This window comes from Arachis ipaensis, chromosome B08 (assembly GCF_000816755.2).
Source record: "Arachis ipaensis cultivar K30076 chromosome B08, Araip1.1, whole genome shotgun sequence".
In the NCBI taxonomy this organism is placed as follows: domain Eukaryota; kingdom Viridiplantae; phylum Streptophyta; class Magnoliopsida; order Fabales; family Fabaceae; genus Arachis; species Arachis ipaensis.
In genome coordinates, this window is record NC_029792.2 from 6,029,842 (window position 1) to 6,050,442 (window position 20,601).

Below are 20,601 nucleotides of genomic sequence, written 5' to 3' on the forward strand. Positions count from 1 at the left end.
AAGAGAGGATCGGCAAGTCTTAAATTACAGTAGTTATTTACTTGACTTGGTCGTTTTATTTCGTGTTAGTCAAGTAGCACTTTATATTTTTATCATGACCATATTTATTTACTTCTAGTGGATTGATTAGCGCCTCAATCCACATTTTTGCAAGAGGTAGTTAAATGAGAAATGAGTGTGACAGGTTTATTATATATGTGGAACTCAAATTTATCTTCAATTTGTTTTAGAGATATCAAGAAGTGGTCACAAGATTGAAAACTGAATACTAATTATAATTAGTAATTATTAATAAATAATAATAAGTATAGATTAATTTGTAAAATGGTATCGGACTCTTATGAAGCAAGAAATCAGTGAGGGGCTAATGCAGAAGCTCACTGTTAATACAAAGAGAATGAAGAGCGAAGAGAATGAGGGAGATTGAGAGAATCTTGGGGCTTATTTTTATTGAGACGTGTAATTTACTCTCCAACTGAATATATCTATTAAACAATAGATAGTCGTGGTTTTATCTTCGAATTGGAGACTTCTCTGTATTTCACGTCGGTTCCAGTCCCAGGTGGAACTTCTCCTCCACGGTGGCTTCTCCTCCAGCGTGGCTTCTGATCTTAATGTCTGCATGTGCTCTTCTGTCACTCCGCCGTCACCCATCCCTTTCATCTCCTCGCTCACGCAACCTATGAATCGCTCACGCAACCTGTGTTCTTCATGTTTTTGTTTGAATAGGTAATGATTAGTTGGAACCCTAGGAGCTTTGCTTTTTTCTCCTTACTTTCTTGTTCTCTGCCCTACCAAACTCTGTGTACGAGTCTTTCTTGGGAGTTTGCTTCGTCGCCGTTTATCCAGGTTAGCTTTTTTCCAGTGGAGGCTCAAATCCAGGATCTCCGATCAATCAATCAGGTGCATCCAAACCTATTTTGCTCTTCATCGTTTTTCTTTTCCTTCATTGTGTACATCCTTGTGATCAATCTTGGTTATTGTTCCAGGGTTAACTCAGATTTAATTGTCTAGGGTTTGTGAAATTCTTAATTGTGCAAATTGCAATCATTTTTTTGTATCTGTTCCATGGTTAAGCGAGATTCTATTGTCTAGGGTTTGTGAAATTTCTAATTGTGCAAATTGTGATCATGTTTGGTATCTGTTTGATGGTTAAGGGAGATTTTATTGTCTAGGGTTTGTGAAATTCCTAATTTTTACAGATTGTGATCATTTTTGGTATCTGTTCCACAGTTATCCCAGATCTTATTGTATATGGTTTGTGTCATTTGTAATTTGAAAATTGTCTATGTGATTTGGCTTGTTTGTGGGTTCATGTTCTTCGTTAGATTCTTTCCAAGTTGCTGTTAATTTTGAATATGGTCTATGAATCTGTTTCATCTTCTTGATTTCGTTATTTAGAATTTGATGTGATTATCATTTCTCCTTTTGCTATCTCTTGAATTGTTTGTTGCATGTGGTTTGTCTATTTCATCAATTTTTGGAATTTTATAATCATTATAAATATTGTCTTGTTACTTACCTTTTCTTATATTTATGGATGATGGGTTTGTTTTTGTGAATGATTGTCTAGGTATGGAATTTCTACCTAATCTACTTTCTCCATGATGATGTGATTGACAGGGTTCTTTCAGAAAATACAGAGTATAGACCCAGCTTCTCCTATTCAACTTTTGGATTCCCAATTTCATTCTCTCCTATTCAATTTTTGCATTCCGATTTCCATTTTGATTCACTAATCCCTTTGGATTGTTTGGGCTGAATCTAGCAATTTCTAATTTTATTCTGCATTCAGAATCAAAATTTATAGACCTAGCTTCTCCTATTCAACTTTTGGATTCCTAATTTGATGTTACTAGGGAATTCTCTTCTAGGTAGTCTATTTGATGAGTGGTGATATGATTGATATGAATTGATTGATAGCTTCTTTGTGATTTATTTGCATTTTGATGAAATCTTTTGTTAGTCAACTCACTTGCGTTTGAATTCTTTATTGGTTATGCAAAGAGTGCTCTATATTTCGGCTGTTGCATAGAAGTAGAGCTGATTGTCATGAATTTTTGTGCTTCTTTGATAAAGGAATATGCTTTTGCCACTCCCATTTAAATTTTGTACTCCCAATTCCATTCTCTACTGTTCAAGTCTTGCATTCCCATTTCAATTCTGATTCAATAATCCCATTGATGGATCTTTCCTCTTTTTTTTTTACGCTATGTCCATCAAATCCATTAAGTTTACCTAAAATGAATTGCTGGTTGCATGTGGGTTGTGAGAATCATTATCAAGGAATTGGTTTTGTAGCTAATGTATTCTATCGGTGGTTATATGATTGACAGATTTTTATTGATGTTTCTGTATACTTTTTTTCCCATTCATTTGCTGTTTCCAATGTATGCCTACCTAAGACACTTACCAACTCTCATTGCCATGAGTACAATGATTGTTTGGGGTAGTTGATGACTGCCTTCGCTATGGTGTAATGACATGTAGGTGCAATATAGCAGGTATGGTGTGATATCTCATTTTTTGGTCCCTATTTCTTGATTTCTTGAAAGTTTCACTTGTTTTTGCTGTTTTTGTGTTAGTTCAGGTTTTGCCCCTCTCATTAGTTGTCTCTATGGCATTGAATGGAGATGGATATGGACTCATATTTTGTTTTTTCTGCATTTTCATATTCAATTTGAATTCAAAAAGGTGATCCTCTTTCATACAAGTAGAGCTAACTGTGATGCATTTGTGTGCTTCATTTAATTATATCCAAAGTAGACCCATTAAATCCTATATATCAACTGATGAATCTAGTTTTAATCTTTTACTTTGTATATATTCAACAAATCCATTTAGTTTTTATACTTTTTTTGTATTCAGAATCATGTTCTGTTATTTATGTTTGATTTCAAATTTTATGAAGCACTCTCATAATTACATTGAGAGTAGACCCATTGAATGCAATATTAAAATTTCATGAATCTTTTTTTATTTTTTTATTTTCTGTATATTCAACAAATCCATCAAGTTTAGATCAAGTGAATTGGTGGTTGGATGTGGGTTGTGTGAATCATGACGAAGGAATGGGTTTTGTACCTAATCTATTCTATTGGTAGTGATGTGATTGACAGAAATTGATGTATAGCTTGCTGGTTGTTTATTTATATGTTTTGATGTTTTGAATTTAGGTCAATTTTATTCTATTTTTTTATTCTTTATATAAAAGTACTTTTTGTCTAACTAGGAATTCCCTCCTCCAAAAACATATACCTTCACTATGTTATCTTCCGTTGAAGATATCTTCTGCACCGTTAATGATGTTCTGCCATACATTCTTCACTGAAAATGTGGGTATCCCTATCAAGGTATGGGATTTCTATCTATTTAGTCAGTGGTGATGTGATTGATAGGAAGGAAGTGGCTTTCTCACAATCAGATGGCATCACTCCACTGTTTGTGTTACTAGGGAATTCTCTTCTAGGTAGTCTATTTGATGAGTGGTGATGTGATTGATAGGAATTGATTGATAGCTTCTTGATGATTTATTTGCATTTTGATTTGTAATTTGATGAAAGCTTTTGTTAGTCAACTCACTTGCATTTGAATTCTTTATTGGTTATGCAAAGTGTGCTCTATATTTTGCCTGTTGCATAGAAGTAGAGCTGATTGTCATGAATTTTTGTGCTTCTTTGGTAAAGGAATATGCTTTTGCCACTCCCATTCAAGTTTTTCCCTCCCAATTCCATTCTCTCTTGTTCAAGTCTTGCATTCCCATTTCAATTCTGATTCAATAATCCCATTGATGAATATTTCTTTTTTTTTTTTAAGTTATGTCCATCAAATCCATTAAGTTTACCTAAAATGAATTACTGGTTGCATGTGGGTTGTGAGAATCATTATCAAGGAATTGGTTTTGTAGCTAATGTATTCTATCGGTGGTTATGTGATTGACAGAAATTGATGTATAGCCTGCTGGTCATTTATTTATTTTTTAAGTTCAAGTGAATTGCATTACATTTTTTGTTCTTTGTGTAAAAATTAATTTATATATCAGTTGTTGGATGGACATACAGCTCTTTGGCCTGAACTTAAGAGGTTTATTGAGAAAAGAATGGCCTTGTGCGAGTAAAATGGCTTCATGGTATTGTTTATCTAACTAGCACATCTCTTTATCAAAAGAAAAATCTATCCAGCAGCTGCTCTTCCCATGAAAATGTCTTCTGCATACATAATATGGTTGTGCTATATATTCTTCATTGAAAATTTGGCAATCATTATCAAGGTATGAGGTTTCAATCTCACCCATTTCCTGAATGTTGATGTGATTGACAGATTTTTATTGATGTTTCTGTATACTTTTTTCCCATTCATTTGCTGTTTCCAATGTATCCCTACCTAAGACATTTACCAACTCTCATTGCCATGAGTACAATGATTGTTTGGGGTAGTTGATGACTGCCTTCCCTATGGTGTAATGACATGTAGGTGCACTGTAGTAGGTATAGTGTGATATCTCATTTTTTGGTCCCTATTTCTTGATTTTTTGAAAGTTTCACTTGTTTTTGCTGTTTTTGTGTTGGTTCAGGTTTTGTCCCTCTCATTAGTTGTCTCTATGGGATTGAATGGAGATGCATATGGACTCATATTTTGTTTTTCCTCCATTTCCATATTCAATTTGAATTCAAAAAGGTGAGCCTAAAGTCCTTGATTTTTTCTATAAAAGGATGGTTGTGGTCCACATTCAATGCACAAACATTCTGCTGTGTTTTATTTCCTCCTAAGCTCTATCTACATCAAAACTTTTCTGTTTACATTTGATCTATTTCATCAACTCTATTTACCTTCTTTGTTTCTTTTTTTTTCTGCAATGCCTCCTCCATTTGATATGATTTCTAAGATGCATCCTCCTAGAGAGGCTTGGAGGCTAAAAGTTAGGGTTCTAAGGCTTTGGGTTGTCCCCTCTTTTGGGAATCATGATGTTCCTAACTCAATGGAGATGATTCTCCTTGATGAGCATGTTAGCCCCTATTAGTTTCTCTTTTAAATATGGTGTTACTTGTTATTTTTTAAGTTTTTAATTTTAAATGATGTGTTTCACTAATCTGATGTTGTTCTTTTGTTGGATTTTCAGTGTGGAAAAATTCAAGCTACAGTTAAGAAACCACTCCTTAATAGGTTTAGGGATCATATAGTTGAAGGTCAAGTTTATAGAATGGCATACTTTACTGTTGTGTCAAATCATGGTAGTTATAGAGCAACTTCTCATAAATTCAAATTGGTTTTCCTTCACCGAATCATTGTTGTAGCTGTTGATGAAGATGTTATCCCTAAGACTTGTTTCAACATGTTTTCTTTTTCTGAACTGCTGAACATGACCCAAGATTATGATTTTTTAGTTGGTGTGTCTATCTTCTTGGTTTGCTGTTATTCAAGTTTTTTTAACAAATGCTTTCAATATTTAATAGGTTGTGTTTATTTGAAATAGATGTCATTGGACTTTTAACTTCAGTGGGAGAAGAGAAAGAATATGCAAAAGAGGAGAAAATTGTGAAAATGATTGTGCTTGAATTAACTTCAAAAGAGTATGTTGATTGAGTCATTTCTGCTGGTTTCTCTTTATGTTTTAATCATCTTTTTTTCTTGTTTTCTGTTTGATCCTTTGTCATGTTTTGAGTTTCAGTCTTACAGTGAGATGTGCATTGTTTGGGGACTATGTTAATCAAGTAAATTATTTCCTTGCTTCTGGCTATGTGGAGCAGCCTGTTGTAGTGATTCAACTTGCTAAAGTCAAGTTCTTTAGGGGTAAATTGTTTGTTTTCTGTACATCTCATTGCTACTCTAGGTGTTGTCTCCAATAAACTTTGCTATACTATTTCTGTGTTGCTATGTAGGTCAAGTAGGCCTTCAAAATGTGATGTATGCCACACAAATATTATTTAATCCTGATCTTTCTGAAGTTGTGGAATTCAGGCAGAGGTTAGGATATTTTATTTTGTTGATTTTTATTGTATTCTTTATTTACAACCAATCTGGAATAACAAATACAAGTATTTGCATAATTTTTTTTAGGTATGGTTGAGCAAGGTGTCAATGGTACCCAACCACTGTTTATTGCAAATGAGGGTAAAGTTGTCTCCTTGGAAGATGATTTTATGCGTTTAACTAGAAAATGCACTATTGAAGAGCTTTAAGATAACAATGAGGTTGTTTTCTTTTGAGTTAGTTGTGTTTATATTTATTTTATACACAAATGAACTGAAAAGGAAAATCAAAGAACAATTTCTAGATCTATTTTTTTTCATATTGTTAACAAATTTTGAAATGCCGATTGGATAGGAGGGTTCTTTTATCATTTTTGGTACAATCCAAGGTATTGTTGAGGATGGAGGTTGGTGGTATTCTGCTTGTGTGTGTGGAAAGGGTATCTATCCTCAAAAATGGTACATATTACTGTGATTTTTGTTTGAAGCACATAACTAATGTGACTCCAAGGTCAGAAATTTTGTTCAAAATGTCTTTTCATTTTGTCTTGTGGATTGTTTATAAAAATAATGTTTCTTGGTATTATTTATTCCGAATCATTGTGTTCCTTTTTTTTCTCTGCAGATTTAAAATTAAAGTAACAGTTGAAGATCATAGTGGGGAGGATATTTTCCTTCTCTTTGATTGTGAGGCATCTTATTTGCTTAAGAAATCATGTGCTGACTTGTTTACCGAGGTTCAAAGAGATGCAAGTGTATATTCTTAGTTTTCTTTTGTGTATTGTTCACTTAAGGGATGTGATATGTGTTATTTAAACTCTGTATTTCTTATGTATTATTTTCAAAATAGCTTGTATGTGGGGATACTTATCCTCCTATATTCCAAGAGCTCATTGGAAAGAAGTTACTGCTGAAGGTTGATACCAAAGGTGTGCCACATGATACATTTTATGGCACTTTCCGAGTTAGGAGAATATGTGATGATCCCACCATTATTGCCATGTTTGAGCTTCCCGATTATAATGGTGATGATGAGTCTACTCCAAAAAATATTAGATATACATATAATTATTTTTACATTGTGTAAATTCATGTTTTGTTCCTTTTTTTATTGTGTTGTGGTGAATTTTTCTTACCGTTTTATGTATTTTTAAACTCTTGTGGCATATGAATAGGAGCCTGATTTACACAAATCTGTTCCCTGTGGAGAAGGAGATATTGGTATTAAGAAGGAGTCATCAAAGACTTTTATCAAAAGTGAGAAAGTTGCTAGTGAGTCTTCTGGGATTTTATCTAAAACCCCATTTTTTATAGATTTTTTGGCTGGAAAACAGCCTGCTATTTCCGAAGGGACTGAGTTTGCTTCCTTAATTAATGGTGAACATGGAAATGATGAGAAAACACCCAGCAATGATACTGTTAGTGATGATCTTTCTGCTGAACTGGATATATTGCTTAGCTCACCAGAAAAAGAAACTCAGGTGCTATTATATAATATTTTTTCCCTCTTTCCTATGTGTTTTTTCTAAATGGATTTTGCATTTCTTGAGTGACTTTCATAGCTTTTGTTAATTTCTTTGTGATAGGAGGTGTTGTCCCACGTTATTGATGCACCTTCCCAATATGGAGAGAAGCTTATTCATGAAAATCATGTTGTCTCCTCCAAGGGCAAGAGAAATCTGAATCCCCAATTTCAAGAGGCTGCTGCTGATGCAGATGGGCGTGGGTTCAAGATTGCCAAGGTTAATAGAGTTTGATTTAAGGTGTGGGATTGAGCTGCTGTGTCTAGGTGTAGGAACTTTATATAGTATGTCTACAAGTGTTTAGGAAGGCTTATGATTCCAAATACATCGAAATGTAATCATGCTGGCTGGATGGTATTTTGATTTGACCTTTTTAGATTGTGTCCAACAAATAGGATTGTCAGATATAGGAATTTTCCTTTTGTGTTGGCTCGGGTCATCTGCAAACTAGGTCTATTCTCAACTCCTTCTTTTGTAATAGTGACTTTGCTAGGGATTGGACACATTTTCAATGTTGTACCCTCTTTAGGTTTCATACTAGCATATGTAGTCAGATGTTGGGATCCTCCTTATCATAGGAGAGATAGCCATATATAATTGTGTATATCACTATCAGTATTTTAATGAAATGCGGCAGTTCTTATTTTTATTTCTTTATTGTTGTACAACTTTATCTTTTCATGTCAATTAGTTATTGGTGTTGATTATAATACTTTATTTTTTTTATGTTCTGCGTTATCAAAGGTGTGCATGGTTATATAAGTTCTTTGTTGGTGTGTTTCACAAGTTCTCTTTGCAGCCACCCCCCTTTTTTTTTACCTCTTGCTTATAGGAACTTAACAATGTGGATGTCTTTTGGGCAATGAATTAGGGGTAGTTCTTGCGATTTATGTTTCAACCTCTTGTTTTCTTTAGTACGAGTAACAAAGATGTCTCATAATTCTGTTCATGCTAGAGAATATAGGCGAAATTCTTTGAAAAGAAAGCGAACACAAAGTCACCATCGAAATGCAAAAGGTCAGTACTGAATTGACCTTCGTGATATTTTTAGTGTTTTATGTTCCATTTTTCAGTGATTTGATATCTATGGGAGTCTTTTGTAATTTATTTTTGTTTTTTAATGTTTTAGAGGTCCTCGATTCCTCGATGCCTGCTCTCTCTTTGAATGATTATATGGGTAATTTTTTTTGCTCTACCTATATTTTTTTAGTTAATCTTTATGTTTCTAAAAATTTATCTGTTTATTTTATATGTTTCCAATGTTTCTGTTTATTTTTATTTTTTAGAAAATTTAGTTGAGGTGTCTCAGAATGTTAATCAGAGTTCAAATTTTATCTTGTCAGGTATAATAATATCTTTAAATGTTTTATCCTTGTTCAATTTTATTTTTGTTAAATTATATTTTAAGTTCTTTGAATTTATATCTAATAATAGATTGGTTTGTTGATTTATTATTGTTTTTTTACACTGTTATAAAATTCTTTATGGAATCATTTAGATCAGTATATAGGTTTAATTTATATTGTTGTTTCAAACATATACAAGTACTAGAGGTTAATAAATTGTTTAATTAGTGTTTATTCTTGTCTTGGACAATATGAAAAGTTTTTTCGTTATGTGATTGGATTCACGTAATTAGTTAATTAATTAACTTTTCTAGCTAAATAATAGACAAGGGATATTTCTTGAAACTTTCTTAATTTGATGTCATAATCAATAGTTGTATATTAAAGAAAAGTTTAATTATTCTGTCGGTTCCTCTAATTTTTTTTTAATCTTCTATTAGTTCCATATAAATATTTTTTCTTTTAGTTCTGTCTGTGAATTTTTTTTTTTAGTTTTTTCAATTATGCCTCCCTTGATAATGATTCGGTCAATTGTATAATGAGATGTTTACAACAAAGAATATAGTGCATGGATTCAATTAAAAGAAAAAGGAAGCCTTTGTAGCTAATTAAGAAAAAAAATTGTGCAATGACTCAGTTAAAGTAAAAAAAAGATATACGCACTTGGTTAAAAATTTTACAGGATTCTATGGACCAATAGAGGCATTAAAGTCTAAAAAAATACAAAATGATTCTAATAGTGATTTAGCTTATTTAATTGCAACCTAGACAATTAGTATGAGTGATTAAAATAATAAAACAAAGTCTATTCTAACATTAAAAAAAATCAAACGGTTCTTGAATGTGCATTAAGCTTTATTTATATTTAGTTATTTAATAAATCAATGTTAATTCTGATTGGTTTTCATAGTTTATTACATTTTTAATGTTCAATTTGCACGTTGATTATTAAATAATTAATTGATTTCTTATTTCATCATTAATTTTTTTTTTATGTTTGGTTGTCAAATATATATTTACATAAATTTGTGTTATTTTAAATTAAAATGGATGATATAGACCAATTAGAAATATATGATCTTTCGATAAATTCATTCAGTCAAGTTGGTTCTGTTATTGATCATCCTCTGTTCTTACAAAGTGAGATACAAGGTACGCTCTCTTTCTTAAATCATCTATTATTCAAGAATAGTAAAATAGAAATCTTATTTACTTAGTTCTAAAAGATTCCATTGTGCTTCTGTGATGAGATATTATTCAGGCAGTGTAAAATAGAAGTAGTGTTTTCTGATATATTTTTTTGACAAAATTTAAACGATTCAAGTATTTATTATATATTATATCTGTAAGTTAATGGTTTATTCATTTTATGTTGAATCTATTTCATGCCATCTAATTGAGATAAAAATTTTTTTTATTGTTATGCATGTTTTTTTTCGCTTTATCTTTACCAAGTTGTCTTGACGTTGGTGATCCTAACTATGAATGTTCAATCTGTGGGGCGTGTTTCTGGTTATCAAAACGTGTTGAAAGAGACTCTATAGTTAATCGTCCTATTTTTACTGTTTGTTGCTCAAAAGGGAAAATTCAGTTACCTTATCTCCGAAAGCCCCCAGATCTGCTATATAATTTGATTAACGGACATGATAGCAAGAGATTGTATTTTCAAAAAATTATTTGATCTTATAACAATATGTTTGCCTTCACGTCTCTTGGTGGTAAAGTTCTGGATTCAGTGAATGATGGGAGTGGTCCACCGCAGTTTATAATAACTGGTCAAAATTATCATCAGATTGGAAGTTTGCTCCCGGATCCTGGTCAGAAGCCTAAATTTGCGCAATTATATATATACGACACTCAGCATGAGATAATGCATAGGCAGGGAATCTTTCGGTATGTGTGTTTGAAATTTTGTTGTTAAGTTTTTTTATTTTATTTCCCTGATGTTTTAATGTTATTTGCATTGAAAAATAGGTTTATATCTGTCATTGCATAGTTATATTGTGTTTTATTCCCGTTATAATGCGTTATTAATCATTTCTGACTAATAATGATGTATCAAAACATATCATAATTGTATTATGTGTGGTTTTTAAATATATTTTTGTGGTTAATGTATATTTATTTTAGGCAAACATCTGAGATAGATAAAGAATTGATAACTGAGTTGTTGCAAATGATCGATACTCATAATGTCATAACACAGTCATTTCGAAGAGTCAGAGAATTCTATCAGTGTCATCCATCCGAGATCTTCTCTTTGAAGTTGTATTCGCATAGGAAGGTTGATCGAAGAACTTACAATACTCCCTCTTGTGACGAAGTTGCTGCTCTGATTGTTGGAGATTTTGATTCGTCGGATCATGGTCGTGACATTATTGTTCGATCTACTGCTGGTCAGTTGCAACGTATCTATGAAACTCATGCTCTATATTGGCCTTTATAGTATCCGCTGTTGTTTCCATATGGCGAGGATGATTACTAGTTGAATATTCCTTATCGAGGTCAACAGGAGGGATATGTCCCTGGAAGGAGAACAAGGGTTTCTCTCAGGGAATTCATATGTTTTCGTCTGCAGATTAGGGAGCAAGAAGATGGAATTATTCACAAGTGTAGGCAATTATTTCAACAATTTGTTGTTGACTGTTTCACCATGATTGAGTCCCAGAGGTTGTATGAGATTAGAATGAAGCAAAGTACAATTAGAGGAGAAGTGCTTCAAGGAATAGAAGAGGCTATGCGTCATGGTGATGACGAAGCTTCTTCAATTGGGACACGAGTCATCTTGCCTTCTTCCTTCACTGGTGGTAGACGTTATATGTTTAATCGTTGTCAGGATGCGATGGCAATCTGTAAACATTTTGGCTATCCAAATTTATTCCTTACTATTATGTGTAATCCGAATTGGCCTGAATTTCAGCGATTCACAGAGCGAGAGCGAATTTCCATCGTTGATCGTCTTGATATCTCTTGCTGTGTCTTTCATGCTAAGTTGAAATGTCTGCTAAGCGATTGACAAATGAATTTTTGCCGGTATAGAAATTATCAAATGATCAATCGTAGTATAGTCTAAACCGACGCAAAATCCTTTATCAAACAAATCTACAATCTATATCCGAGAGTACTAGTCTCCCGAGTCGTTCTCCCTTGGAATTGCCAAAGTGTACATCTTATTGATTTAGTAAGCTTTGTTGGAATTCTTTGAGGGTTTTAGCAAGGTAATGAGAAACGAACAATCAATTATCAAAAGACTTGGCTTAGGGTTGGCATTGGAAATTCTATCCTTATAGTCCTTTCAATGTTGATACAATTAGGCTTTGCTTCATTTAGTTATCCCCTAGGTATAGAGGAAGGTCAAATGAAAGTAATCAACTTGAGTCACAAGTCCTAGCTTCACCTTATGGTAATCTAGCTTTAGTGCACTCCAAGCCAATTAGCAATCCCTAATTCCAAATCAACTATTGATATAACTATTCAACTTCTATTCAATTTCTTCCAAGGACCAAACCCTATGCCAAGTGTGAGAATTCTACTCCATAGCTAGTATTGTCATTTTATCAAACATGTGATGAGCAAGAAGGAAAGTCATAGTAAAATGAGAAGAAAAGTCAAATTGAAAGTATTGCACCACAAAGATCTAACAACAAGTCTCAAAGAGTAGCAATGAAAATCCAAAATAGAGATGAAATCCAAAATTACAAAGTTGAATTCTAGATCTATGAGAATTGATCAATTGTATCTACTACTTGAAATTGGAGAAGAAAATATATGACATGAACAAAGTGGAGTGAGAATTGTAATGGATCTCACCAAAAAGTCATTGAAAATTCAGAAATTAGATGAGGATGAACCCTAGTGAAGCTTTGAATCTCCCTCTTCTTCCCCCAAAAAGTGTAACTAACTCTCCTCTCTCCCTAAAAATGTCTAGATCTAGAAAATGAACTAACTAAGTGTCCTTAACCCTTGTTCTCACAAGCTTGTGTTCTTAGCTCAAAACCATGTTCCAAAATATAATTCTTCATGCAACTTTGGCATCAAAGCATTTAAAATTTGCAATGCCATGGTCGTCCCACAGTGTTGGTTTCCTAAGAGAGAATTTCATTATTCCAACCAAGCAGATTTATCATGCGAATGGTGTCAACTAAAACCTAATCATGCAACCTATTCTAATTTATTCGGATTTATTCAGATGTTACCTACGGAGATCGGTCGGCCGACCTCCCCACACTTAAAACTTAGCACGGTCTCCGTGCTAGAGGTTAGGCGCACTCGGCCGAGTGTGCCACATCCCCAATGCCATTGCTATCTCCGCCTGAAGTTGCGGTGGAGGTGGAGATATCGGGTTCTTCCATAGGTGGGGTGATTACGCTGAGAAGCCTCTTCACATGAGCATAGCGGAATAAGGCAAGCTCGGCGGTGATTGCATTTCGTGCTCGCCTTGTATGGACGCGTGCGCGCCAGGTGCGCGCACGCGGCAAAGGTGCTGGGCCGGTGGCTTAGTGTAAGCTTGAGAGTGGCTTAACTCTCTGTGGGATGTACTAGGGGGGTCAGCAAGGCAATCGGCGCGGACGCGCACAGTGCGCTTGCGCGTCGATTGGCAGATTTCGCTCATGTGCGCGGACGCGCCATTTCACAAAAGAATAAACAACATGGGCATCATCCGTCCGGGTGGGGATTGCCTCCACCCATTTTGACACATAATCGACGGCTAACAAGATGTAGAGAAAGCCATTGGAATTTGGAAATGGTCCCATGAAGTCGATTCCCCATACGTCAAAAATTTCGCAAAAAAGCATATTTTGTTGGGGAATTTCGTCCTTCTTGGAAATATCTCCAAACCTAATACATTGGGGACAAACACGGGTAGCTTTTGGGCTTCATCAAGGTATGAATACCTTAAGTGAGGTGGTAGTGGCTTCAATTCCATCTTCTTGTCATTCATTGAAGTTTGAGTTTCCGGATAGTTTGTATGATGTGTAGTATTTAGTTCGCTTGACTTTTCATTTGCTTCGTCGACCATGCACTTCTCATCTAGTCTTGCAAGATGCACTTCGGCTACTATGTTGTCGATTGGGTCGCACCGAAATAGGGAGTGGTTCTCCGGTGGATGCTTCATTGCTTCCTCTAGGATAAAGCTTACAATTCTCCCATCTATTTCAAATGAGTAGTTCCCCGAGTAAGCATCAAGCTTAAATCTAGAAGTCCTCAAGAATGGCCTTCCAAGTAGGATAGATGATGCTCTCTCGGTTTCGCTTGACGGCATTTCAAGGACATAGAAGTCAATCGGAAACACCAACCCTTTTATATTCACCAATACATCTTCCGCAACACCCGCTACGGTTATTATGCTTTTATCCGCTAGGACAAATCTTGCCGTCGATCTTTTTAGTGGGGGCAAGTTCAATACCCGATAAACGGAGAGCGGCATGATGCTAACACATGCTCCGAGGTCACACATACAATCTCTAATTGAACTCCATTGACGGTGCAAGTGACCATACAAGGGCCCGGGTCATCACACTTCTCCGGTAATGTTCCCATCAAAGCGGAAATAGAACTCCCCAATGGGATGGTTTCCAATTCAAGAATTCTATCCTTGTTTATGCATAAATCCTTGAGGAATTTGACATATCTAGGAACTTGATGGATGGCATCAAAGAGGGGGATGGTTACCTCAACTTTCTTGAACATTTCTACCATTTTGGGCTCGAGTTCCATGCGCTTTTTAGCTTTCTTTGCAAGTGTTGGAAATGGAAGTGGTTGAGCAATTTCTTCTTCCAAGGTTCTTTTGGCCTTGGTTGTCTCTCTTGTTGGTTGGGCTTCATCCTCAAGGTATAGAGGAAGGTCAAATGAAAGTAATCAACTTGAGTCACAAGTCCTAGCTTCACCTTATGGTAATCTAGCTTTAGTGCACTCCAAGCCAACTAGCAATCCCTAATTCCACATCAACTATTGATACAACTATTCAATTTCTTCCAAGGACCAAACCCTATGCCAAGTGTGAGAATTCTACTCCATAGCTAGTATTGTCATTTTATCAAACATGTGATGAGCAAGAAGGAAAGTCATAGTAAAATGAGAAGAAAAGTCAAATTGAAAGTATTGCACCACAAAGATCTAACAACAAGTCTCAAAGAGTAGCAATGAAAATCCAAAATAGAGATGAAATCCAAAATTACAAAGTTGAATTCTAGATCTATGAGAATTGATCAATTGTATTTACTACTTGAAATTGGAGAAGAAAATCTATGACATGAACAAAGTGGAGTGAGAATTGTAATGGATCTCACCAAAAAGTCATTGAAAATTCAGAAATTAGATGAGGATGAACCCTAGTGAAGCTTGGAATCTCCCTCTTCTTCCTCCCAAAAGTGTAACTAACTCTCCTCTCTTAAAAATATCTAAATCTAGAAAATGAACTAACTAAGTGTCCTTAACCCTTATTCCTTTGGTCTTCTTAAGCTTTTCCCGCCAAGGTGTTTCTCCAAGAGTGGGATCCTTAACTGCCTCCATGCCTAAGTCACGTGACTTCTTAAAAATCATATTCGCAAATCGGCGCGCACGCGCAAGGTACGCGCACGCGCCGTTGAGACGTCTTGTAATGTGCGCGGAGGCGTGATGTACGCGTGCGCGCTCATGAAGATCCTGGCTTAGCCGCTTCTCAAGCCGGCTCTTGGCTTTGGCTCCACGTTGCCCTATCCGCGCGGGCGCGCAAGGTGCGCGCACGCGCCCATGCGGAGATTTCCAAAGCTTAATCCTCATGCTTTCTTCCTTTGTACCCGTCTTCCTTCTCTCTTTCGGTCCATTCCTACTCTATATCCTGAAACCACTTAACACACAAGTCACGGCATCGAATGGCATCAAGAGAAGATTAGAAATGTATCCATTTTAGTGCGAAATAAGCATGTTTTCATTCATGAGGCGAAACTAGGAAAGGAATGCAAAATCTTGTATTTTCATATATAAAGTGTGTGGAATCATTGATAAAACCCCTGAAATCATCACAAGATAAATCCTCAAATTGGGGTTTGTCAGCGATCTGAAGGAAGGTGTGTTTTTTGGTCCACTTAGCGCAGGTATGTTATTTCTCGGTTGGCATTTTAATTTTTGTCTGTTGTCCTCGGACATGTAGTTGTCTGACTTCTAAATGATGTTTTTGTATTTTTTAGGTATGTATACTATTGAGTTCCAAAAAAGAGGTCTACCACATGCACATATGTTACTATGGCTTAACGCGGAAAGCAACTTACAAAGTATTGAAATTGTTGATGAATTCATCTGTGCCGAGCTACCTAATCCCCTCAAATTTCCAGCTCTTTATACTGTTGTCACCAAGTACATGATCCATGGTCCCTGCGGTCGACTTAGATCGAGTTCTCCTTGCATGAAAGATGGTAAGTGCTCAAAATTTTATCCGAAAAGATTCGTTGACCAAACAAGCTTTGATGAAGATGGCTATCCGATATATAGACGTCGTAATATGGGTGTGACAGTGAAGATCAACGACGTTGATATTGACAACAGGTTTGTTGTGCCTTATAATCCACTGCTGTTAATGAAATATCAAGCTCACATAAATCTTGAGTTCTGTAACAAGTCAAACGTCATCAAGTATCTTTTTAAGTATATCAATAAGGGTCCGGATCGGGTGACTGCAACTGTTGGAGAAATATATCATGTTGGTGAATCTTCTCAGGTGGTTGATGAGATCAAGCAGTATTATGATTATCGTTATTTATCATCGTCTAAATCCATGTGGAGAATTTTTGCTTATGATATTCATCATAGATGGCCGTCAGTACAGAGGTTGACTTTTCACTTGCCGAACCAGCAACATGTTATATTCGATGATGCTGATATCACTATTCATGTTTATTTGCGCAACAAAGATTTGCTGACGATGTTTACGGGTTGGATAATGGCCAACAGGCGGTTCCCGGATGGGTGATCTTTAACATATGTTGAATATCCAGGCAAATTTGTCTATTGTTCGAACAGTAGGGAGTGGAAGCCGAGAAAGAGGGGATTCTTAATTGGAAGATTGAGTTTTGCTCATCCCTCATCTAGTGAACTTTTCTATATGCGGATGCTTTTGAACGTGCAGAGAGGTTGTACCAGTTTTCGAAGTATAAGTACCGTGAATGGTGTTACTTACGATACATTTTAGGAGACATGTTCTGCCATGGGATTCTTGATAGATGATAAAGAGTATGTTTCTGCTATTAAGAAAGTCACCGAGGTAGCGTCCGCTGCACAGCTAAGGAGGCTTTTTGTGATGTTGTTACTATCTGGTTCCATGGGAAGGCCTCTGTCAGTTTGGGAACAAACTTGGGCTTATTTGTCTGATGATATTCTTTATCGCAGAAGGCATGAGCTGCAATATCCCAGTAAGAATTTTGTTCATGATGAATTTATTATATGACAAGCAGGCACACACGGACACAGATAGTGCAGAAATGATATTATCGTGCTAATATTTATTAATTATCGTTAAACGTAGATCTAACAATGAGTCAGGATGAGTTGCAAACATTTTGTTTGTTGGAGATTGAGAAACTATTGCAGAGTAATGAAAAATCATTGAAAAATTATGCTGGCATGCCGGTTCTTAATAACTCTTTAGTCTCTCAATTTAGCAACTTGATGCTGTTGCGTGAGTTGCAGTATGATACTGTTTCTTTGACTCGTGAGCATGATACAAATGTCTTAAAGTTAAATAAAGAACAGAGGGTGGTCTATGATAAAATTATTGATTGCGTTTCAAATAAGAGGCACTGATTCTTTTTTGTGTACGGGTTTGGTGGCACTGGAGAAACTTTTTTATACAGGATTTTTTCGGCTAGATTGCGATCTGAGAAAAAGATTGTTATAAACGTTGCTTCTAGTGGTATTGCTTCTCTGTCGTTACCTGGTGGTAAGGTGGCTCATTCTATGTTCAATATTCCTGTTGAGCTGACTGAAGATACTGTTTATCGGATTAAGAAGGACAGTGCAAAAGCTGAGGTAGTCCGATTGGCCGATTTGATTATTTGGGATGAGGCACTGATGACTAACAAATTAGCATTTGAGGCGCTTGATAGGACGTTACGTGATATAATAGTTTCGGTCTCTGATAGGAATAAAGATTTACCTTTTGGTGGGAAGGTGGTCGTTCTCGGTGGTGATTTCAGGCAGGTCTTGCCAGTTATTCCGAAAGGTTCTCGTGCTGAGATTGTCATGGCTTCGATAAATTCTTCTGTCCTCTGGAAATATTGCGAAGTTTTGCATCTGATGAAAAATATGAGGTTAACAATGGGATTGAAACAATCAACTCCTCAGGAGTTAAGGTCATTTTCAGATTGGATACTTCAAATCGGTGAAGGTCGATGTAGAACAGTGGTCAATGATAAACTTTTTGTTGATATTCCTTCTGATATAATCATTCCTATCTTGGAAAATCCAGTGGAAGATATTGTAAATACAATCTATCCGAATTTGGTTCAGAATTTTCGTGATCCAAGCTTTTTCCAGGATAGGGCAATTCTAGCTCCGACTATCGACAATGTTGAAGAGATAAACAATTATATAGTTGACTTGTTGCCCAGGGAGGAGAAAAATTATCTCAGTGCTGATTCGATATGTGGTAGTGATGTCTATTCTGATGTTGATGTTGATTGGATAAATATTGAATTCTTGAATCAGATTAGGTGTTCTGGTCTACCTAATCATTCGTTGAAGTTGAAAATAGGCATGCCTATTATTTTGTTAAGGAATATTGATCCAGCTGGGGGTTTGTGTAATAGGACCCGACTTGTTGTGCGAGATCTAGGGAGAAATGTGATCGGTGCGGATATTGTTTCTGGTAGCAATGTTGGGGATAAAGTTTTTATCACCAGAATGAATATGATTCCCAGTGATACGGTTATACCGTTTAAATTCCAACGCCGTCAGTTCCCGGTTTCTCTGTAGTTTGCGATGACAATAAACAAAAGCCAGGGTCAAACATTATCAACAGTCGGTTTGTTCTTGCGTCGTCCTGTGTTTTGTCACGGTCAACTTTATGTAGCTCTTTTCCGAGTTAGGAATAGAAATGGTCTTAAGATTTTACTTTGTGATGATGGATTAGTTGATCCTATCAGGACTGAAAATGTTGTATTTACGGAAGTTTTTGATAAGATATAATGTAGTTTCTTCTTATACCTTCCAATCTTATCTGTGTAATTTATAGTTTTGTTTTGGTCTATGTTTTCTTTAGAGAGGGACAATTTCTTTGGGGTATGTCTAAAATCGTCTCAACCATTTTGTGTGCACTAGATGCACCATTTTTTATGAACCGTTAGATTCTATTAAATGAAAATCAAAGGATGTTATGAAAGAAGAGTATTCATACGATTTATAAATATAGAATATATTAGTATATATTAGCATATGCGTGGTTTCAACTCCGATGTGGAGAGCTATCCGCGTTTCAGGCCCGCAGACATCCAAGCTGGATGTTTTTCTCCAGCGTGGCTTCTCCTCAGGAAGGGTGCATGTGCTCTTCTCTGCTTTCACCGTCAGCTGTCTTTTGTCGCGATTCCTTCACGCAAGCCCCTTTTTTCACGGATTTAGTTGATCAGGTAATCATCAAATTGAACCCTAACCCCTTTGTTTTCATCTCCTGATCTGCTTTCCTCTGCCCTACCAAACGTTGTCTACAGCCTCTGTTTCTTCGGACTTTGGTTCCCTGTCATTCATTGCAGGTTAGGAATTTTCCCATAGAGTCTCAAATTGAAGATCTGCAACCAATCAATCAGGTACACTCTTCTGGTCCCTTTACTTCCAAACCTGTTTTTCTCTTCATCGTTTTTCATTTTCTTCATTGTGTATATCGTTCTGATCAAATTTCGTATCTCTTACACTGTTAATCCAGGTTTTACTGTCTAGGGTTTGTGAATATGCTAATTTGTGAATTGTCTATCTAGCTTCGTATGTTTCTGGGTTCATGTTCTTTTTTACATTCTTTGAAAGTTGCTATTAATTTGAATATGGTCTATCAATTGGATTCATCTTCTTCATTTCATTATTTGCAATTTGGTGTTAATTTGATTATCATTTCTCCTTTTGTCAGCTGTTGAATTTTTTTTTTGTATGTGGTTTGTCTATTTTATCAAATTTTTGGTTTTTATAATGATTAGAAAGATGAAATTTCTACTTATGTTTTCTTATATTTATGGATCATGGTTTGGTTTTGAATCATTGTCTAGGTATGGGATTTCTACCTAATCTACTTCCTCAGCGGTGATGTGATTGCCAGAGTTTTTCCAACAAAGTGAGTTTATGGATCCACCCTCTCCTATTCGAGTTTTGCATTCCCATTTTCCTTCTCATTCAATAATCCATTTCAATTGTTTGTTATATTGTTTAATTTCACTTTTTGTATTTTTCAATAAAAACTATTTTATATTTCATCTCTTGCATTTCGTAGACATAAAGTTGTTTGTGCTGAATTTAATAGCTTCATTGAGAAAGGAATGGGTGTTGTGACACCAAGTTGGCATCACGGTCCTGTGTTATCTTCCCTTAAAAATGTCTTCTGCACATATAATGATGTTCTGCCATATATTCTGTATCTTTTTGAAAATATTATATTTTATTAAATAACTTGATTATTTATTTTTTTAAGTCTAATATTGTTTTTTTCCAAAAAAATAGAAAGAAGCTATATTGTTAATATATTAATAAAAATAAAATATGACCATGTTATTAATGAAAAATAATTATTTATTTTTTTATAGAAAGAAA

At 35.4% G+C, this 20,601-nt stretch overlaps 1 protein-coding gene and 1 long non-coding RNA gene across 2 annotated transcripts in view; both read left to right on the forward strand.

The window, feature by feature from the left end:
• Positions 6,064 to 8,120, forward strand: LOC110265635. The gene is made up of 3 exons (XR_002351807.1): positions 6,064 to 6,191; positions 6,325 to 7,450; positions 7,556 to 8,120. It is a non-coding gene; the product is annotated as an uncharacterized LOC110265635 (long non-coding RNA).
• LOC107610376 overlaps positions 16,319 to 20,601 on the forward strand; it is a 5,075-nt gene continuing 792 nt past the window's right edge. The window contains exons 1-9 of the mRNA XM_016312434.1: positions 16,319 to 16,782; positions 16,943 to 16,964; positions 17,006 to 17,225; positions 17,339 to 17,549; positions 17,667 to 18,738; positions 19,560 to 19,613; positions 19,730 to 19,744; positions 20,064 to 20,128; positions 20,285 to 20,408. Coding sequence (XP_016167920.1) covers positions 16,319 to 16,782; positions 16,943 to 16,964; positions 17,006 to 17,225; positions 17,339 to 17,549; positions 17,667 to 18,738; positions 19,560 to 19,613; positions 19,730 to 19,744; positions 20,064 to 20,128; positions 20,285 to 20,408 — 2,247 coding nt within the window. The remainder of the gene's footprint in view (positions 16,783 to 16,942; positions 16,965 to 17,005; positions 17,226 to 17,338; positions 17,550 to 17,666; positions 18,739 to 19,559; positions 19,614 to 19,729; positions 19,745 to 20,063; positions 20,129 to 20,284; positions 20,409 to 20,601) is intronic.